The 18,776-nt window shown below is 43.8% G+C and overlaps 3 protein-coding genes across 7 annotated transcripts; 1 reads left to right on the plus strand and 2 right to left on the minus strand.

The window, feature by feature from the left end:
* Positions 1-1,199: 1,199 nt before the first annotated feature.
* LOC139665022 (uncharacterized) lies at positions 1,200-3,857 on the minus strand. Of its 2 annotated transcripts, none has more exons than XM_071543961.1 (6): positions 3,739-3,857; positions 2,727-2,894; positions 2,492-2,585; positions 2,138-2,297; positions 1,693-1,845; positions 1,200-1,461 (listed from the first exon to the last, which is right to left on the minus strand). In XM_071543961.1, exons 2-6 carry the CDS (start codon positions 2,855-2,857, stop codon positions 1,280-1,282), a joined length of 720 nt encoding a protein of 239 aa, XP_071400062.1. In that variant the 5' UTR covers positions 2,858-2,894; positions 3,739-3,857; the 3' UTR covers positions 1,200-1,279. The 2 variants fall into 2 exon arrangements, with proteins under 2 accessions (XP_071400062.1, XP_071400061.1); XM_071543960.1 differs by lacking the exon at positions 3,739-3,857 and adding an exon at positions 3,040-3,174.
* wdr24 (WD repeat domain 24) lies at positions 3,232-11,256 on the plus strand. 4 transcript variants are annotated; one of them, XM_071543956.1, is made up of 12 exons: positions 3,232-3,254; positions 4,527-4,695; positions 4,845-4,923; positions 5,209-5,693; positions 6,391-6,568; positions 6,755-7,427; positions 7,784-7,896; positions 7,987-8,114; positions 8,247-8,351; positions 8,501-8,838; positions 9,511-9,695; positions 10,430-11,256. In XM_071543956.1, the coding sequence occupies exons 4-12, from the start codon at positions 5,213-5,215 to the stop codon at positions 10,596-10,598; spliced, it is 2,370 nt and encodes a 789-aa protein (XP_071400057.1). In that variant the 5' UTR covers positions 3,232-3,254; positions 4,527-4,695; positions 4,845-4,923; positions 5,209-5,212; the 3' UTR covers positions 10,599-11,256. The 4 variants fall into 4 exon arrangements, with proteins under 4 accessions (XP_071400057.1, XP_071400060.1, XP_071400059.1 ...); XM_071543959.1 differs by having other exon boundaries at positions 8,504-8,838; XM_071543958.1 differs by having other exon boundaries at positions 4,527-4,691.
* A 1,074-nt stretch (positions 11,257-12,330) lies between these two features.
* anks3 (ankyrin repeat and sterile alpha motif domain containing 3) lies at positions 12,331-18,109 on the minus strand. The gene is given in 17 exon segments (XM_071543962.1): positions 12,331-13,690; positions 13,803-13,894; positions 13,986-14,057; positions 14,144-14,417; positions 14,546-14,687; positions 14,810-14,934; positions 15,067-15,231; positions 15,340-15,455; positions 15,678-15,803; positions 16,202-16,351; positions 16,524-16,641; positions 16,730-16,811; positions 16,897-17,018; positions 17,170-17,265; positions 17,267-17,369; positions 17,444-17,638; positions 18,045-18,109. Coding segments are annotated over 15 exon segments (1,941 nt in total). The 5' UTR covers positions 17,611-17,638; positions 18,045-18,109; the 3' UTR covers positions 12,331-13,690; positions 13,803-13,811.
* Positions 18,110-18,776: the final 667 nt, after the last annotated feature.

Raw genomic sequence — 18,776 nt, forward strand, 5'->3', positions numbered from 1 at the left:
TACAGAATTTTTCATGTTCACAAATACTGCCTGGACCATTCTAGGTCATGAGAATATCATAAGTGACCTCTTAAAATGAGAGTTGTTTCCCTCCTATGGTTTAGTATGAAGTCACATCTGTGCTGCTGTGGTAGTTTTCATGAGCTGCTTACTTGCATTGATAAAATGGTGCCAAGCTTATGAGGTTCGATCTCTAAAACCAGACCAGAGGTTGTACCAATACAGCGTTTACAAAAAAAAAAGCAGAAGCTATTTTTCTCTTGGTCATGAAGAAACTAAAGGAAAACTAAATTTACATAAATATGGATAATTTATATCAAAGTCCTCATTAATTATTTCACGATCTATTGTACTTTTTAAATGTTCTGAACGGAACCATTTTATATTGTATATATATATTTTTGTTTTATTTTGTACTGTTCATTGTACTTGCTTTAATTTAGGAACAATATAAATAAAGAACAATACTGTGGCAACATCTCCATGGTCCCACTGCTTCATAGTCTCTTTAAGCACATCATCATCATCATCATCATCATCAGGCAGCCTGTGTATTTGGAGTAGAGGAAATAACCAAGAATAAATGTCAGGCCTTGCAGTCAAGATTCGTGCTTAACATGTGTGCACAGACAAGTGTGACAACTCTACATGAGGCCGAACTTCCACTTGGGATGGGATGATATACTGAAATTCAATATATATATACGTATATATATATGTCACAAAAATGTGACAATACATATCCTGGGGCAGAAAAATGAATCGCGATATTAGCTACATTTTGTTCTGCTGTAGCAATCACAAATGAGACGGCTTGACCAATAGTTTCACAAGCTCTCCATTGAAATATTTGCACTTTGTAATGACATTTTTAAATAGTTTACATTCTAGCGAACGAATACCATTGCTACAAAGATTTGTGTCTCAGAAATAAACATAACTCTGCACAGTCCCTTGTAGTTGAGCTTCTAGTTATTACATCGTATCATGTTTGTATTGAATCGTGAACCCCATATTGTGTATCAAATCATATAATGAGATCCCTAGTTCATTCAGACATTGAGCATAATTGATCTTGAAAATGGGCCAGAGGCTTTTACACATTTTGAAGATTCACCCAATGAGTTATGCAAGAAAATGAAACACAATCATCAAGCTAAATCAGAGGCACAATGGATTCTTTTTCATATTAAGGCTTTATTAACTCTGAAAAAATAGAAATTGTACAAAATGTTAAAGCGGGTTTCATGTAAAAATAAACAATAAACTTGATATAATTTTATTTGGCTCTCAGCTTCTTTGTTGGTCTCTGGTCAGTGTCTGAGTCTGAGCTGTTATCGCTCACACTGCTGCCCTTCACATCAACATCCTTCAGGAGCGGGAGCTGCAGCTGATTGGCTACGGCCCACGCCCACAAACACAGCTCCACCCGGTGGGGCGTCCAGTCCTGCTGGGGATCCACTGAGGAGGAGAGGGAAGTCAGTACAGACACATCGTCTCTTTCCTTCCTCTTACATCTTGCACAGAGCCTTCATAATGAGAAAAGCAATTGGGCCCAGATAAGCATAAATTAACTGCTCTCATGTTTCACATTTTGTATCTTGATGGCAAAGGGTAACGCAGAATACAAACTGCAGATTTAGGCATAACAGTGAAAGTATAAGCAGCCTACTATGCCAGTCACTGCCTCACCTTTGTTAAGTGCCTTTGTGCACTCCACCACCTTGCCCAGGTAGAGAGCGTAGTGCTTGGCTGTGTATTGGACGGGCTTCAGTCCAGGCACGCTCTCCACGGCCTCATCAGACATGAACGCAGCCTGCTCCGGAGCTCCTGCTGCCAACACAGCTGGAACAAAATGGACAGTCAGCCTTATGCCAAGCTAAACTGTGGCCATGAACCACATGGTTGATGTTTCCCGAATTTTAACTGTACTTAAACAGAGGGCAGGGACTCCCGGCCATTCAGTCGAGCTGTGTAAGCTTTATTGCATTTAATGAGAAGGCAATCACTTAGTCCTTTAGGGGAATCACTCAGACATTTTTTCAGGGTGAATTCTTTCTCTGGATGCTGTGATCCATTTATCTGAAGCAGGTACATTTCAGTGCGCTCACACACAGATTACAGCCCTTGTGCTAACCTGAGGCGGTGGCCGGGCCGAGAGCTTTCAGGGTGCTGAGCTCTGCGATGGCTGCCTGCACGTCCGGCAGGAGGCTGAAGGCCTTTCTGGAGCATTTCTCCACAGTCTCCTCGCTGTTGGAGGCCACCAGCTGCTGCAGACGCGGCCTGAACTTCCCTCTCTGCAGAAAACACATGGGGCCCATCAAGAACAGAGCTGGTGTGTGCTGACAGCCTGTTATTGGCAATTCAGAAATGTAATGTAGAAAACACATTTTGAAGGATTATGTTCTGTAAAAATATGACAAAATGCTTGGTTTGGCTATACTGAAGTTACATGGGGCTATTTTGATTGTGTCTATACACTAAGACTTACAGTGAGCTTCCACTCCATCAGTTTCACCAGCTCCGACAGACTGGCATATTTGTCAGATCGACTTGCAATGGCTGTGGGCAGCTCCTCTTGGTACCTGGCCAGATACACAGAGTTCAGCATCACTTACTTTTCTTCTTGTCAACATTTATCACAGTGTGATGGCACTATACCTCAGGATAATCAAGTGAAGCTGAAAATGATCCTGTAACTGTTGCTGTGACCAAATTATAATTACCATTTGTCAAGGCTCAGCAGCTTTCCAGATTTCTTGCCTTTCCCAGTGGACTTAGCCTCCACCACTTCCCAGTATTTATCATATATCTTTCTCCATTGGGCTGGGTCCTCACAGGCAAACAGGGCACTCATGGCAGCATGCAAGGGGTTAAAGAGATTAGAGCATCACCTACAGAGAAGATATAAAGGGAAGTATACTGTCACAAACCAATCTGAGTGCACTTGCTCAGTATTTGTTAAACTTTTTACCAGGGAATACTGTGCGATTAGTGCAATGTGGAAAAACAGATATGAGAATGTATTGTCCTTCACACCCAGATCTCTTTCGCTTTCGGTAGATGTCCTGTTCACCTTGGTAGCTGGTTTGAAGGACAAGTAAAACAAAAAGAATTGGTCGCTCACTAAATCGTGAATGAACTGTAGCAAGATGCTTCCGTTATGGAATACGGAATTCGCGCGAGAACAGTGCGAGACGAGAGAGCAAAATACTATTTCCGGTGCTCCAAGCAGTGAGCAACAGTTTCAGAAGGTTAGTCCTCTGAAATACTCTATTTACTTTTTATTGGAACTATTACCTAGTAGAGGAAATTATTTGCCATTTCTGATATTGTTGGACATATCTGTATAACGTAACGCTAGCTATGTGAACCATTTCCTTCTTGCAAGAGTGCTTGGTCGCTAGTTTAGCTAGCTAACATTAGCGTTAGCTAATTCGACTCATGTTTATGTTGCAAGTGCACCGTGTAGCTGAGGCTGGCTATTTCTAGCCACCAGCCAAGTAAACATGATTTGCTGGCTGTTTACATTTACAATTCCCATCGGAAAATAGACATCTTGCTGTTCTCGATTGTGCAATGTATGCCGCTCATTCTGAAGTGAAGTAACGCCAAGCAAAACACCAAGCCATGTAACGTAAAGTAACCCGAACGGCCACACGTCACGATGTAGCTGCGATTTATTTGCATATTGAACCCGAACTTGACCAATGCTTAAGAGTATTATTGACCACATACCGTGCGACAAGAGGCGGTCGGTGGAAAACGGGTGGTGATGCAATGGTTTCCCCTCGAGTATCTAACGTGACAGAACAGACATATGTCAAAGGTAGGCGCTCAAAAAGTTTGAATTCGTTGTTGAAGTCAATTTAAAACATAATTTGTCCCACTGCGCAAGCGCTATTTCAAAATAAGAGCAACAAACATATTCATAGTTCTATTCAGAGTCACAGTGCTGTATCCGGACAATGGTATTTGATGCTATGTATTGGGTTTGATGGGTTGGTTTGATCAGCGAATTGCTTTTATTTTGAAACTGCGAGTGCAAGAAGCAGGCGGAGAATGGCGCTTGCGCAGCAGGAAAACTGATGGAAGGAGTCAGTTTCTGGGACATACCAAGTTAATTTAACAACGAAATCGACCCTTGAATGTCTATTTCTATTTTGCACAAGCTCCCATATGAAGCTATCGTCAAAACCCGTTGTGGACCAACCGCTTCTTGCCTTACGGTATGTTGTCAAGATTTCCTCCAAGGTATTGCGAGGGTCGCGCTGGGACTAAATACGTAAATGCAAATGAATTGCAGTCACGTCTTGAGGCCGTTGGGACTAGAAGGCATGGAGCTAGATGGGTCACAGTGTGTGTGCGCACTGGACGATAACTGCAGCAGTAACCCAGAAGCGAACACAAATGTCAAAATGTCCTGTGACTGCAGTGTTGGTGCAGCATTAATGCACCTGCTGTTTTGCATGATGAGCAGGTGCTTCCAACCATAACACTCATCTCTTTCCCTTCTTTCTTTGCAGGTTGGTGTGGCATTCTTTGGGGTGGTGTGACCTTACTCAGGGCCTCCTTGTATGATATCTCACTTTTGACTCTGTAGAGCTGGGAGTAGGAAACTGACCGTCATGTGCCTCCAGCAAAAGGAGGTGACAGTGTTGATGAACCAACCAATAGAGGACCATTTTCCTGTAGGTAAGGACACATTCGGCATCTGTCATAACTATTATTCCACCCAGAGAGTCTAAGACAACTTTTGCTGACCCAATAGAGAATCCCATTCAATAAACAGGACAGAGGAAAAGGTTTTTAAGTATCATGCTGACATGCTAATCTCTCCCTAGCAAGTTGGCTGTTACGGGAGCACATGAAGAGGACTCTGTGTTGCTGCAGACATTGATAAGACCAGCACTTCTACACCAAGTAAGTCCTGCAGCAGGTGCATTGCGTTATATGTTAAAGTGGTATACTGTGCACTGCTTTGTGCGTGAGACACTGCCACCACTCCTGCTCCACTGCACCTTGGATAAATTCAGCATTTCAGTTTGCTGGAGTGCCATCTTCTGGTGAAATTTTGAATTGCCATACAACATTTTTGCATAAGATAAGATTATACACAACTCTTGCAGAGTCAAGTGAATTTGCAAACCACGGCTTGTCACTTTTATTGTCCCTAAACCCAAACACTATCACTATTCTCTGTACCAGGAACATGGAGAAGATGTCGCGGGTTACCACAGCCCTTGGTAGCAGTGCCATCAGTGGCCGCACTATGTTCTGCCACTTGGACGCCCCCGCCAACGCCATCAGCGTGTGCCGTGACGCCACGCAGGTGGTGGTGGCCGGCCGCAACATCTTCAAGATCTACACCCTTGAGGAGGAGCAGTTTGTGGAGAAGCTGAATCTCCGCGTAGGACGCAAACCCTCGCTGAACTTCAGCTGTGCGGATGTTATGTGGCACCAGATGGAGGAGAACCTGCTGGCCACAGCCGCCACCAACGGGGCGGTGGTCACCTGGAACTTGGGAAAGCCATCCCGTAACAAGCAGGATCAGCTCTTTACTGAACACAAGCGCACTGTCAACAAGGTGTGCTTCCACCCCACTGAGGTCTACATGCTGCTCAGCGGCTCACAGGACGGCTACATGAAGTGCTTCGACCTGCGCAAGAAGGAGTCTGTCAGCACTTTCTCAGGTAGGAGGCGTGATCAGCATTAGATTGTAATTATTCCCTCAAGTGAAACAGAACTGTGCAGCTATGATAGAAAAATCAACTTAATGTGCGATTAGTTGGAACTGGCTCAAGGTTCCTGAAATTCACCAGTAGTTTGAGCTGTGGTCCTTGAAGCATCTTTTGTTCGTCTTTGCATCTGATCGTTCAGACTTTCGCACCACATATTTGCATTGTATTAATATAAAACAGTTTCAACTTTGAATGACAAATCAAATCTCCAATGTGTTGGAACAAAAGTAATGTTCCCGCTGTTGGCAATGAAGAAATGAATCATGCCTCTGGTTCAGTGAGGTATTATGTTTTTTTTTTTTCTATGGATGCAACAATATTAATGCAGGTATTGGATATCAGATTGATTTAAAGCTAAAATAGAATCTCGTTATTGGGTTAGGGTTAGAGCCATGTAACATGTCTCCATCCCTTTGCAATCTTAGTTATTGCTTTTGGTGAAAAGGGAATTATCTCTAATTAATTTCTGTCTAATGACACAAAACTAATGGTTCAAGTTTATATTGTTGAGTAAATGTGATGAATCCATATCACCCAGGAAAGTTCGATACTTAAAAGTTTAGTACTCAGAATTGGTATGATCAGTGATATTGCAGTATCTTTGCATCCATATCTTTATTCCTCTTTTCCTTTCATTACCTTTTTCCAGGTCAGTCAGAGAGTGTAAGGGACGTCCAGTTCAGCATGAAGGATTACTTCACGTTCGCTGCATCCTTTGAGAATGGCAACGTCCAGCTGTGGGACATCAGACGGCCGGACCGATATGAGAGGATGTTCACCGCCCATACTGGCCCCGTGTTCTGCTGTGACTGGCACCCTGATGACAGGTAGGGAATTGGTGAAATAGAAAAGATTGCAAAGTGTCATGGTGACTTTGTGACACAAAACAAATGGGAAATTTCAGGTTTTCTTCTCCATTAACTCTAAATGTATGTAGTCAAGCTTTTATTTGTTGGAGTCTGGTTCAGTATCTTCACTAATTAACGCCTGGACCCCTCTCTTGTCCTCTTTAGGGGATGGCTGGCCACAGGAGGCAGGGACAAGATGGTGAAGGTTTGGGACATGACCACTAACCGGGCCAAGGAGATCTACTGTGTCCAGACCATTGCCTCAGTGGCACGAGTCAAGTGGCGCCCAGAGAGGAAATGGCATTTGGCCACCTGCTCCATGATGGTGGACCACAACATCTATGTGTGGGATGTTCGCAGACCATTTATTCCCTTTGCCACCTTTGAGGAACACAAGGATGTGACCACTGGCATCGTGTGGCGCCACCAGCACGACCCTTACTTCCTGCTTTCTGGCTCCAAGGACAGTACACTCTACCAACACATGTTCAAGGACGCCAGCCGGCCCGTGGACAAGGCTAACCCCGAGGGCCTGTGCTTTGGACTGTTTGGAGACTTGGCCTTTGCCGCCAAGGAAAGTCTGATCAGCAGTGATGCCAACAGGAAGCCCTATCCCGGTGGCGACCGCCGCTATCCCATCTTTTTCTTCAAGAAGCCCGACCCGACAGAACAGTTTGCCCATGTGTCTAGCGCTCTCAGCGTGTTTGAGACGGACTTGGAGAGTAACCGTATGGACTGGTTTGTCAAGACAGCACGACTCTACCTCCTCAGTGGGAAGCCATTTGCTGAGCTGTGTGATCACAATGCTAAGGTGGCCCGGGAGCTTAACAGACCTCAGGTCAGTCTAATCATTCAGGGAAGAAATCTGTATTTAGGCATATTATTTTCAAATAGCCCATCGAAGTTTTGAGGTTGCCTTTTCAAATGGAACCGTGATTCCTGTGTCAGTCCCTGCTTATGTTGTTTTATGTATTCTTACTCAATCAATGTTTTTATCTCTTTTAATTGTATACAGTATATAACCGAGTTTAACAATGTACTTTTTAACCCTTATGTAAATGCCCAGTATTTCAGATGGTTTACTCCTTCTGCAATTTGTGCATAACAATAAACAAACAAAAGATAATGATCTGGTATGTTGTGAATGTTGTGTCACCTGAAAATAATTTTTATTCTGTTTTCTTCAAAATAAAGGTTTCAACAACATGGACCATGCTGAGAATCATGTTCTCAGACCCAGCAAACCTCACAACACCTGGTCCAAACCACAACATCAGTAAACTGGGCACCCTGCCTTTAATGAACAGGTAAATTAAATGCTCAACTTAAAAAAAAAAAAATAGTAATGCCATTCATTTAGAGACTAAACAAAGCTAATGTTGTGGTATGCTTTCCAGTTTTAGTATGAAGGAAATGGGTTCTGGGATGGGTACAGAGAGTAGACTGGAGCGCAGTAAAGGTGAGAGCAGACAGGACAACATCCACCTGGAGCCTGGGAACTCCCACATCAGCAACAATAATGATGGTGAGATTACCTAAACTTTCTGAGGCCATTTTCAAATCTGGGCAATGAGAAAACCTTGATGTCCATTTGTTGTATGTCTGGTGTTCATTAATTTTATAAACAATATGTATCATTCATTGTGTTTCCCTGCAGAAAATGAGGAGACGGAGGGCAGTGAGGGTCAGGCAGAGTACATGTTCGGTGATGCTGAGCTGGACGACGACGACCTCTACTCTATGGAACATGATAACCAGACAGGTCAGTCTCAGTCCAAGAACTAAATGTTGTTATACCTCGCTAACAATTGCTTACCTCAGTGCCTGCTATTTATAACCGGCTCCATGCTCAGACCTTTGTGTCTCCTCTAGTCTTTTGTCCAATCTTAATTGCGCTCCGTGTCCTAACAGAAGAGCAGGAGTACACTCTGCCCCAGGAGGCCTTCCAGCTACGCCACGAGATCATGGATAACCCCTCCGCTCCCGAGCACCTGCAGCAGGACAAGGCAGACTCGCCGCACGTCAGCGGCAACGAGGCGGAGGTCATGTGCCTGACGCCCATCGAGTCCTTCTCACTCATCTCCATCTCCCAGCAGCTGTTCAGCCCCCACCTGCCCTCCAGCTTCTTTTGCCCCGTCGTGCGGGAGATGCTAAGCTACTACGCCGAGCAGGGCGACGTGCAGATGGCCGTGTCTGTGCTCATCGTCTTGGGGGACCGAATCCGTAAAGAGATCGACGACCTTACCCAGGTCAGAGGGAAAGAAGGCCTGGTGTCGTAGTATAGTAGCAACTGCTCTGAAATCCGGTCGTGTTTAAAGCATTTGAACCATTTCATGGACTAGAACTTTGGATTCTGTTGTTGCAAAGAATTTAATCATCAGTCATATACATGCATGAGATAAGCAACTCTTAACTAACGTACATATAGATCACGAAAGTTAATTATTCACTCCAACACTCTACATTTTGGTTGTACATTTCCTACACAGATCTGGGAAATTGTAGTTTTATTTTATTTTATTTATTTGTGCATACAATTAAAAGTCTGATGTAGTATGGACAAATCGTTTGATAATGTTCAGGTCTTGAGAAGTTTTGGATGTGGACAAAAAGTCTGGAAAGACTATATATGACTATAAATTTTATGTGGGTGTAGACCTACTGTCATCTCATATATATATATATATATATATATATATATATATATATATATATATATATATATATATATAATGATATTTTTTGTTGTTTCAGCTGTAGCATGACATGTCATAGTTAAGTCATGTCACCCAGCCACCATCAACATGTACTGAACACCAACCAAAAATCTTCAAATTGAGTCAAAACATTATAGTCTAGAAAAAGGAATTATGAACTGGAAAATGGAAAACGCCTTAACTTGAGTGCTGTTTCCATTTCAGGAGCACTGGTACATGTCCTACATAGATCTGCTGCAACGCTTCGAATTGTGGAACGTGTCTAATGAGGTCATCAAGCTGAGCACATGCAGCGCCATCACCTGCCTGAACCAGGCATCCACCACACTGCACATCAACTGCAGCAACTGCAAACGGCCAATGAGCAACAAGGGCTGGATCTGTGACAGGTATGACCATCGCATCACCTGAATTTGTTATCCAGTTAATTTAAAAGGTATAATTACTGTAAACAAATGAGACTATGGTGGAAACGACTGGTAGCCTCTATCTCACACCAGTGACATTATTGGTGTTTCTCAAAATTAAGATCCCATTTCCCATAAACCCTGTTGCTTTCTGTCACAAAGAGGATGTTGCTACTTGTCCCGCTTCCCTCTCCCTGGCATCACTCTGGGTGCGTTTGTTTTCTCTTTCACTGTACTGAAAAGGATAAACATCATCAAAATGTTTTTTTTCCATCAGCATTTCACTCTTTCCACCATCTGCCATTGTGAGAAACGCTGAAAGCTTTAGCTCCATTTGTGCAGGAAAAACAACGTCCGTTTTCCTGTTTTATACCATAAAACAATACAGCAGATTTCCCATGAAATCTGATCCGGTGGCGAACAATGTAAAATGCAATGTAGAGACTGCCAATCTTCTCAGTAATGGTCTCCTTTGTTTACGGTAGTTATACTGTCTCAACATTAATGTGGTAATGATTTATTGATGTTAAAATGTTGCACGTTGCCACTCTTAACCAGTAGAAGTAAAGGTTTTATTCATGTTTTCTCTCCCTAGGAGTATCGTTGCTATGTTTTCTTATAATATGCAGATTCTATGTGTGATTAGCATACATAGAATATACATTTAATTTTGACATGAATCAAACTCTGACCAGAGTCCTGTGCCTCTCCTCCAGGTGCCACCAGTGTGCCAGTGTGTGTGCGGTGTGCCACCATGTGGTGAAGGGGCTGTTTGTGTGGTGTCAGGGCTGCAGCCACGGCGGGCATCTAGAGCACATGATGAACTGGCTGAAGAGCAGCTCCCACTGCCCGGCTGGCTGCGGTCACCTGTGTGAGTACACCTGACCCGGCACACCTGACCCGCTACACCTGACCCGTCACACAGCCAGATCTCTGTGGGAAACGATCCTCAAACCGCCCTGGATCCCACACCGCAGACGAACGAGACGTCTTCATCATCCCTCCACATGGGCCCACAGTCCATCTCCTCTTGTCAGGGTGGAAAGAGACAAAGATGGCTGTGTGGGTGTTCAAGTGTGATTCATTGGAGGATCCATTGAGTCCGAAGGAGGAGGGAATTTATTCTGTTGAGCGCTTTGAGTTCGTCCCACACTCAAGCGGTCTCTGCGGGACAGTCCGTCACAGCCATTCAGAAGTAAACACGATTATATGTGAATTTCTATTTGCATTCGAGTTGCCTTTTTGTTTTTAAACCCACTGGTGAAATTCTGCTTGGGCGGAAGTATACAGACATTCAAAAGTGAATGCAATAATTTGGGAAGTCACACTTGCTGCATTTTACCTTTTTTGTTTTTAACCCATCAGTAAAATTCTGAAGTCTGTGCAGAAGTATCTGCTGATATTAAATGGACTGCTAAATATGTACATAAAAACTATTTTGGAGGACTATGGATAATGTTTAATTGATTTATATGAGATAATTTACAGTTTATTATTATTAAAGTGTTAACAGTTGAGCTGTTGGTCAGCTGTTGCTAATGGTTAGCACTCTATTAAAGCAATACATATTGAGACAGAAGTTAACCTGGTCTATGAATCATAAGGAATATGATATGTCACGTTTGTTTTTTTAACCTGCCTTTCTTTCATAGTTTAACTTATCGCACTTATGGCAGTTAATCGTCCATATCTGTCACATCTAATCACGCTAAATTAAGCACAACTCAAATTAATTGAATTTTATTGATACATGGTACTTTTGGCTGCATTTGTAGACTCAACGTTTTACATAACGGTGAACATCCTCACACCCCCCAATTAGTTTTTTAAAAGCAAGTGGAACCAGTTAAACAGTCTGTGTGCACCAGTTTTGTACAAAAGGGGGGAATTTGGTTGTAATCCAGGGTGAGTTGATTGAACTCGCACTCTGCTTCGTATTCACACAGTTGCCCACATTGACACCTGGCAGCCGCCCAGTACAGCTAGTCTTCTGCCGCCGGCCGCTGAGCAGCTCCAGTGAAGTAGTGGGGGTAAAGAGCCGTGCTCAAGGGCATCTCCACGGTAGTTAAGGGAGCAAAGAGCATTACTCACTCACTTTCCCCAACCACATTTTCCCCAGACGGACCCAGAAATTCAAACTGGCAACCTTCCAGTCACAAGCCCACTTCTCTTCCCTAGACCCAGTGTGTGCTGCATTCATCGGCTGGCCATGCAGGATTGTCCTATGTGGATAATTTGTGTATCTCTCCTTACTGTGGAGATGAGGGCCGTCCAGATATACGTCAAGAGGCCAGTCTTGTGTTTGTGTTACCATAAGAATCCATCCATGTTAAATCCCAAACCTGTGTATCCTGATGGCAACTGCATGGTGCATGTTAAGACCAAGTGACACAAGTGTATGTTTGTACAGATTCAGTGTGATTAATTGGTGCCAATTCAGATTTGCCTATATGATGACCAGCAGTTGTTGGGGCTGTTTGAGCGGCGTTTGCCAAGACTAGTCACCGTTCCAGCAAGACTAATGTCATACAAGGTTTTGATAAGAAAATTTTGTCTGACAATGATCTAATGGGAAAAGTGATGCTGGTCCTTGAAGACTCACTAACCATCTCCAACCCACCACCCAACCAGAATTTTCTCTCTTGGTAAATCTGCATGTTAATAGTCCATCACACCTTTCTCTCATTAGATATGTAAATTATTGCATAACCTAACATTTTTGATTCATTTTAACCTGGTTATCTTAAACATAGCACTGACACGGGTCATTCTAATGCATGTTGATGCTGGCTGTGTCCCTCTTGAGAAAGGGTTCAGCTGTTGGCAAGTATTTCTGGATCTGCACTTGACTGGTTTGCATCATATCTATGAAACAGACAATTGTCAGTATGTTTCGGTGATACTGTTTCATTATCCGTAGAGGCTCCTCAGAGTTTATTCTTGGACCTATCTATATTTCAGAGGTTTGGAGGGATTTCGGGCTGAAACAGATCAGGTTTTAAGTATGAGCTGTGTAGAAAGTGGAGCTGCATGGTGATTCGACCTGACGACTTGATCTACTAATTGAGATTGGAGTTCAGAAGCTTGCGGCACTGGGTGAAATCAGCAACTGGATGGCAAAATATTTCTGTGCTTCGAGACAGAAAGCTGGAACAGTAAAATGCTGTTTTGCTCTAAAAAACGGGTCGATATATTGAAGATGTATTCAGTCATTTTATTTTGAAAATTCAGCACTCTACAGTTACATTAGGGAATGTCCATATAATTAAAATGGATAGAAAGGACCCTTGCTGGTGTATCATAATGTAGTGCTGTAAATAATAAACTGACAGTTTTCACAGACATTTTTCCCCTGTATGAGCTTTTCAGCTCTTGAACTTGCATTCAGCAGGACTATATTTCCAAACACCTAGCAACAGCATACAAGTGAGTAAATTTCATTCAAATCGTAAAGCATCACTCTACAGAGATGATTTTGATTGAGTGATCAGACTACTATAGTAAGTTTACCTCTGAACTTTCATTGATTGGTGGCATAAACATAATTTACTCCACATTTCATATAGGAAAAAAGCACTGAAGGTACAAACATTTTACTTCATCTGGGTAGAGAAGCTTCACAGCATGACCGCCTCTGATCCTCACATAGAGGACCGTGCAAGTCAGTCCATCCTCCTCTCTGTGCATTTTCACAATGCAACTATAGGAGTCCAATACACACCAGCACAAGCATGTGTGGGTCAGTTACCCTCCCTGCCTGCTTGTCATTTCCCTGCAGTAGCTGCCGTTGGCCTTGGCCTTGTCTGTATCTGGCCAGCTCCGGTCCTTCAGCCATTCCTAGAAGAGCAGCTGGCCAGCGGCTTCACTCCTCAGCCTCTCTGGTCAGGCAGGGCCGGCCTCATCTTTGGCCTTCTCCCATTCCATTGAGTTTGTTCAGGGTGGTACGCTCACCCTCCGTCAGCGTTGGCAGAAGCCCCCTACAAAGACGAGAAAAACAATTTGTCCTCATTTGTTTTAGTAGTACCGGTAGTAAAGCTGTTCATGTCGTATCCGTCTCATAATGCCAGAGAATTTGTTGTAAGGATTCACCTATGAAGGCTAAGGCCGCTCCCAGCTGTCTGTGACTTTCTCCGGGACGCTCAGTCGCCTCAGGCTCTGCAGCACCGTCTGCAGGGTCCCCGCTGGTATGATGAAACAACCAGACACCAGCATTAGATGACTCTCACTGACATCACAACACCACTTTGATCACACAGCATTACACCATCTTACCCAGTTCTTCTTCATAGGAATCCAGCTTTTTCATTAGCTCTACAGCACTACAGGGCTTCAAGCTTTCCCCATCTACAAGGACAAGTAAAAAAAAATGTTTAAGTGATTTACTGCAGACACTGTGAAGGTGCTACCCAACCTAACACACTTAAACCCACCTTTAACACCAGTGTCACCTTTCGTTTTATCTTCCCCGCCAGGATAAGGGCTGCCGTTCCCATCAGTACTGAGGCGGGACAGCAGTTCTGTGCGACAGGCTCTGGCCTTAACCAGCGTGGCGCTGATTTCCTGGGCTAGCCGGTGGTTCTCCACCAGCTCGGCGTGGACCCTCCTCCACGCCATTTTGTCCTCCATCAGACATCCCTCCATCACTGTACGCAGCTCCTTCTCCTGAGACACCTGGCCCTGCAGGCTCTCCACCTCCTCACAGCGCTGTATGGGGGAGGGATGATGAGAAAGGAGGATCAGTCAGTCAGGTGTCAGTTCAGGAACATAAGGAACAACCATAGCTGAAATGTTTAGTGTTTGTATGTTACAGTCAGGGTTAGCTTAGTAGTTACCTTGTGTAGCTGAATGGCCATCTCCTGCATCTCAGCCTCAAGCTGGTCAGCGTAGGCCTGTTCTAGAGCGTCACTCGGTGGTCGAGCGCTGCTGTGCCATCTTGCAATAGCCGAGGTCATCCTACGCTTTGGTCCAAACAATCTGCAGTGCCAGCAACAGATTCAGTGTTTTATGCCATAAGCAAACAGAAATGTGAACAACTGGCAAGGTCTTCACACAGTATGCACTGTGGTAAATGTGAAAGAGGGACCTAAATCTCTTACGTGATCCCTACTTCTTTTAGATCATTCTCAGTGAGGGTGAGGAATATCCTCAGGTCAATGTCTTGCTCTTCCAGTACGGGGAGGTACTTAGAAAAGCCAATCTGCTCCAAGAACTCTGCAAGATCCTACACAAATAAAAAGATTATAGGTCAAGAACCCAAAATCAGAAAGACAGTCAGGAATAAAATGGTCCAAACGTAATGCAGTAAAGGTCAATATTACGGGTATAACAAAAAATTTAGCAAGCACAGGTATACCTTGGGACCAGTGTAGGAGGGAGGATGATCAACAGGTGAGCGCATCCCGCAGTTTCCTGTGCCACCAGACTGTGCTGCATCATTGCTGCCATGTCGACTTTTGCCTTTTGAATGATGACCCTTGTTAACTCGGCGAGAGCTGCTCTTTTTGCACTGGTCTGAGTCCTGTTGGACAAAGGTGCATTGTCTGTATCAATGTGATATCCAACACATGGTGCTTAGTTAAAACATTATTCTGGTTTGTGTCTCTAAAGTGCTCTCGTGTGTTTTCACCTCGTTGCTCTCCACAGAGCCTTCCCAGTTAAGGCCGATCACCCGAGGCAGGCCCTCGCTGCTGCTGCTGCTGCTCCTCATGGTCGGCATGTCGTTGTCGAAGAACGGACTCTCATCTGCAACAGGATCACAGAGTATTTCGGTTGTTTCGGCAGACACACAGTACAGCTGATGGAGGAGGATTTCTAAAATCTTCTTGAGTTAATCAAAGATCATAGCAACAGTAAGATTTCTTGTGGTGCATTTAGTCCAAAGGGATGCTACTGTTCAACAGATGTACTATAGATGTCACACAACAGTATGGTTATTATGGGTTGTCAGTCTTGTAAGATTCAGACCTCTGCTGCTGTTGCTCTGGCCGTCCAGCTCGTTGATGGGCGAGGTGACATCACGGTAACAGATCCCCTCACTCTGTTCCCCAATGTCCCGGAACGTCATGTAGCCCGGCGGGGCGGCAGGAGGCTCTAGAGGGAGGAAGAGACAACCAGCTTGAACCATGCAGTGCAAAGTCATCCTAGTACTAACTAATGGCAACATGTCACTGATTAAGTGCTTCATACCACATTAATCTCTGTATGGTTAATTTAACATGTAAATACAGGTTTGTCCTCAACTTTACTTCCTCTCATATTTGCCTTGATTCAGTTTATTGGATCTCAACATACAGAGTCAGTCAGGCAGTTGAGCCAATCAGGGGAAATCCATGCACTGTACACAAAGTGGGCTGAAGCAGGGAGAGGGCAGGAGAGGAGGGAGGTTTTGTGTATTATATCTTCCGAACTTGAAAGTGTAATTGGTATGCAAAAAAATGCAAACAGTTTGGCAGATTTGAGATGGGATGGGATAACCTATGTGACGCTACCACAGATTTTGCTGGTGCCTCCTACTCGGAACTTGGCGATGGCCTGGGGCCCATCGTGGATGCTGAGGCCTTTAGTGCGGCTCCGACTCGGCCTCTGCCTTGGAGGTGCGCTGTCCGAGTCCTCAGAGGAGCTCAGGTCCTCAAAGTGTACTGATGGGGGTGAACCGCAGACAGAGAACCCATCAGAAAAATGGCAGAGAAAGAAAAGAAAAACTTGTTTTGGGTAACAGCCTTACAAAGGTTGAAGACAGTCCAGAAAAAATATCAGTGAATAGAAAACAGTAAGCTGTTTAACACTGCTGAAAGAGACATGTCACTGTACCTGGTTTGACTTTCGGAGAACGTGAGTCAATGAGGCTGGCGATCTTGGTGTAGCCGTACATCATCGCCAAGGCGCGGGCAGTCTCTCCTTTAGCATTCCTCTCATCTACTTTCACCTTCTGTTAGCGCATAAGCATCAATAGAAAACAGCTGTCAGATGGAGCTGTAGATCAGTCAGAGCGTGTCAGTGGATGGTAACCTACTCACATGATCCAGCAGGTACTGAACGATGATTTCATGCCCAGAAGCAGCAGCCTCCATCAGGGGAGTGAAACCAGACACTGGCTCCCTGTGAATGGAAAAAGCCTCATAAGAAACCTCACAGACTAAATGGAAGATTATAGTTCAGTGTTAAGATGAATGAAGACACTGACTTCACATTGGCATTCGCATTGTTATCCATCAGGAACTTGACCATCTGCTGGTGGCCTGTGCTGGTGCAGTGGAGCAGAGCCGTCCAGCCTCTGCAGTCCTTCAGCTCCAGCTCAGCACCTTGCTTTTGGGGCAACAAAAGAACATTTCATATATTGAATGACATACTGAAAATACATAACACCAGTCCCTGTCGAATTAAGATGTATTTCAAACACTGACAACACAGACACAGCATGGCATGAACGGTTACTGTCTAATAGCAGCATTTGTACCTGCAGCAGAAAGTATGCAATGCTTTCATTCCCGCAGCTTGCCGCCAGCATCAGCGGAGTGAGGCCTTTGGTAGTCGTTGCATTTACATTCACCCCCGGCCTCCAGCAGGAGATTGGCGATGTTGTCATGTCCAATGTAAGACGCATACATCAGTGGAGTCCAGCCTCCGATGTTCTTTCCATCCAGGTCCACCTGTTTTCTAAGAAGACACAAGATTATAGACTGCGAACAGAGATGAATGGATCTGGCATTAGTGTTATTGTTAGTACTCACTTTTTGATGCACTCTGCCACTACATCATACTGGCCTATAGAGCAGGCAGTGTGGAGGTCCAGAGGCACATCCAGCTCCTCAGGCCGGACCAAGGTGTCACCCAGCCACAGGGAGAGGCTGGCACCCAGCTGCTCTGACTCGCTGGCCTCGTCACTCAATTCAGACATTTTCACCTCTACGCTTCTCTCCTCACACCTGAAAACAGAGGCGATTCAGTGAGTATGCACTAAAGGAAAAGATGAAATGCTCAGCCAAAATCCATGGGTTGAGTGTGGAGTCTACTTTATAATATACGAAGAACCGTCCTAAATAATATTAGCTTATGGCATGCACTTATTTTAATGCAGGCACCACTGACATTTGAAGTGTAGTTCATACCTAACACTAGCTAACAGTAAGTTCTAGTTAATAATGTCCAGTGTGGACGCAACGAATCGCTCAAAACTTAACTCTGCTAGTTAGCTTAGCGAGATAAAAGTTAGCCCGGAAAACATCTCCCACCACATATAGTAAATGAACAATAATTAAAACTGTCAAACAACAACCTAAAGGATCTATATTTTAAACAGTGGGAAAAAAAAGTCTTATATTTTAAACTTACAGGCAACAGGTACAGTTTTCTCAGTTTTCTCAGTGGCCGAATCCTGAAACTTTTTGTTGTGTGTGTCACACTCAATTGTGCTCGGGTTGTTCCTTTCCTGCTTAAAAGGTACTGCGAAGAATTTTCATTTCATTCAAAACAGTGCATGTTGTTTCTCAGTCTGGGAGATAGCCGATAGCATTACCAATATATATCCAGTTATATTGGTTGCAAAGGTTCTTAGTTATACGCTAAAGACAAAGACTTTCTGTTTTGTAGTCTAACTGTAAACTGCAATCTCAGGATTTGGTGTCACACACAAAATAGTAATCAACCCAGGACCTGTTTACAAAACTTTATTTCGTGAATTACTGCTTTTGGAAGTTGATATAATCAAAAGGTGTTATTACAATATTGAACCTGCCTCTCTTTAACTGTACAAACAGAACTGTTAGGCATCAACTGAGCACCTTTTACAAGTTTTAATACAGTATGTAAAGCAGATCCTACTTTAGAGATATGAGCAACCAACTTCATTTAATCTTTTTTCCAACTTTTTTCTAGACAGAAATAGACCAAGAGCACCTACTCTAACTCAACTTTTCATAGACAAGTTATCAGCAATAAGCTGTTTCTCTTCTGTGATAAATCCATAATAGCTGGGATTTTTTTTACAGTAAACTCTTATATCTGTATCAATGTGCCATACCATTGATAGAAATATTTTGTTGATTTTAGTGAAACAATATCAAA

The sequence above is a fragment of the Centroberyx affinis genome, unplaced genomic scaffold, assembly GCF_046629955.1.
Source record: "Centroberyx affinis isolate AG114_WGS23_722 - 3 ecotype Tasmania unplaced genomic scaffold, CSIRO-AGI_Caff_v1 ptg004425l_1, whole genome shotgun sequence".
NCBI lineage: Eukaryota > Metazoa > Chordata > Actinopteri > Beryciformes > Berycidae > Centroberyx > Centroberyx affinis.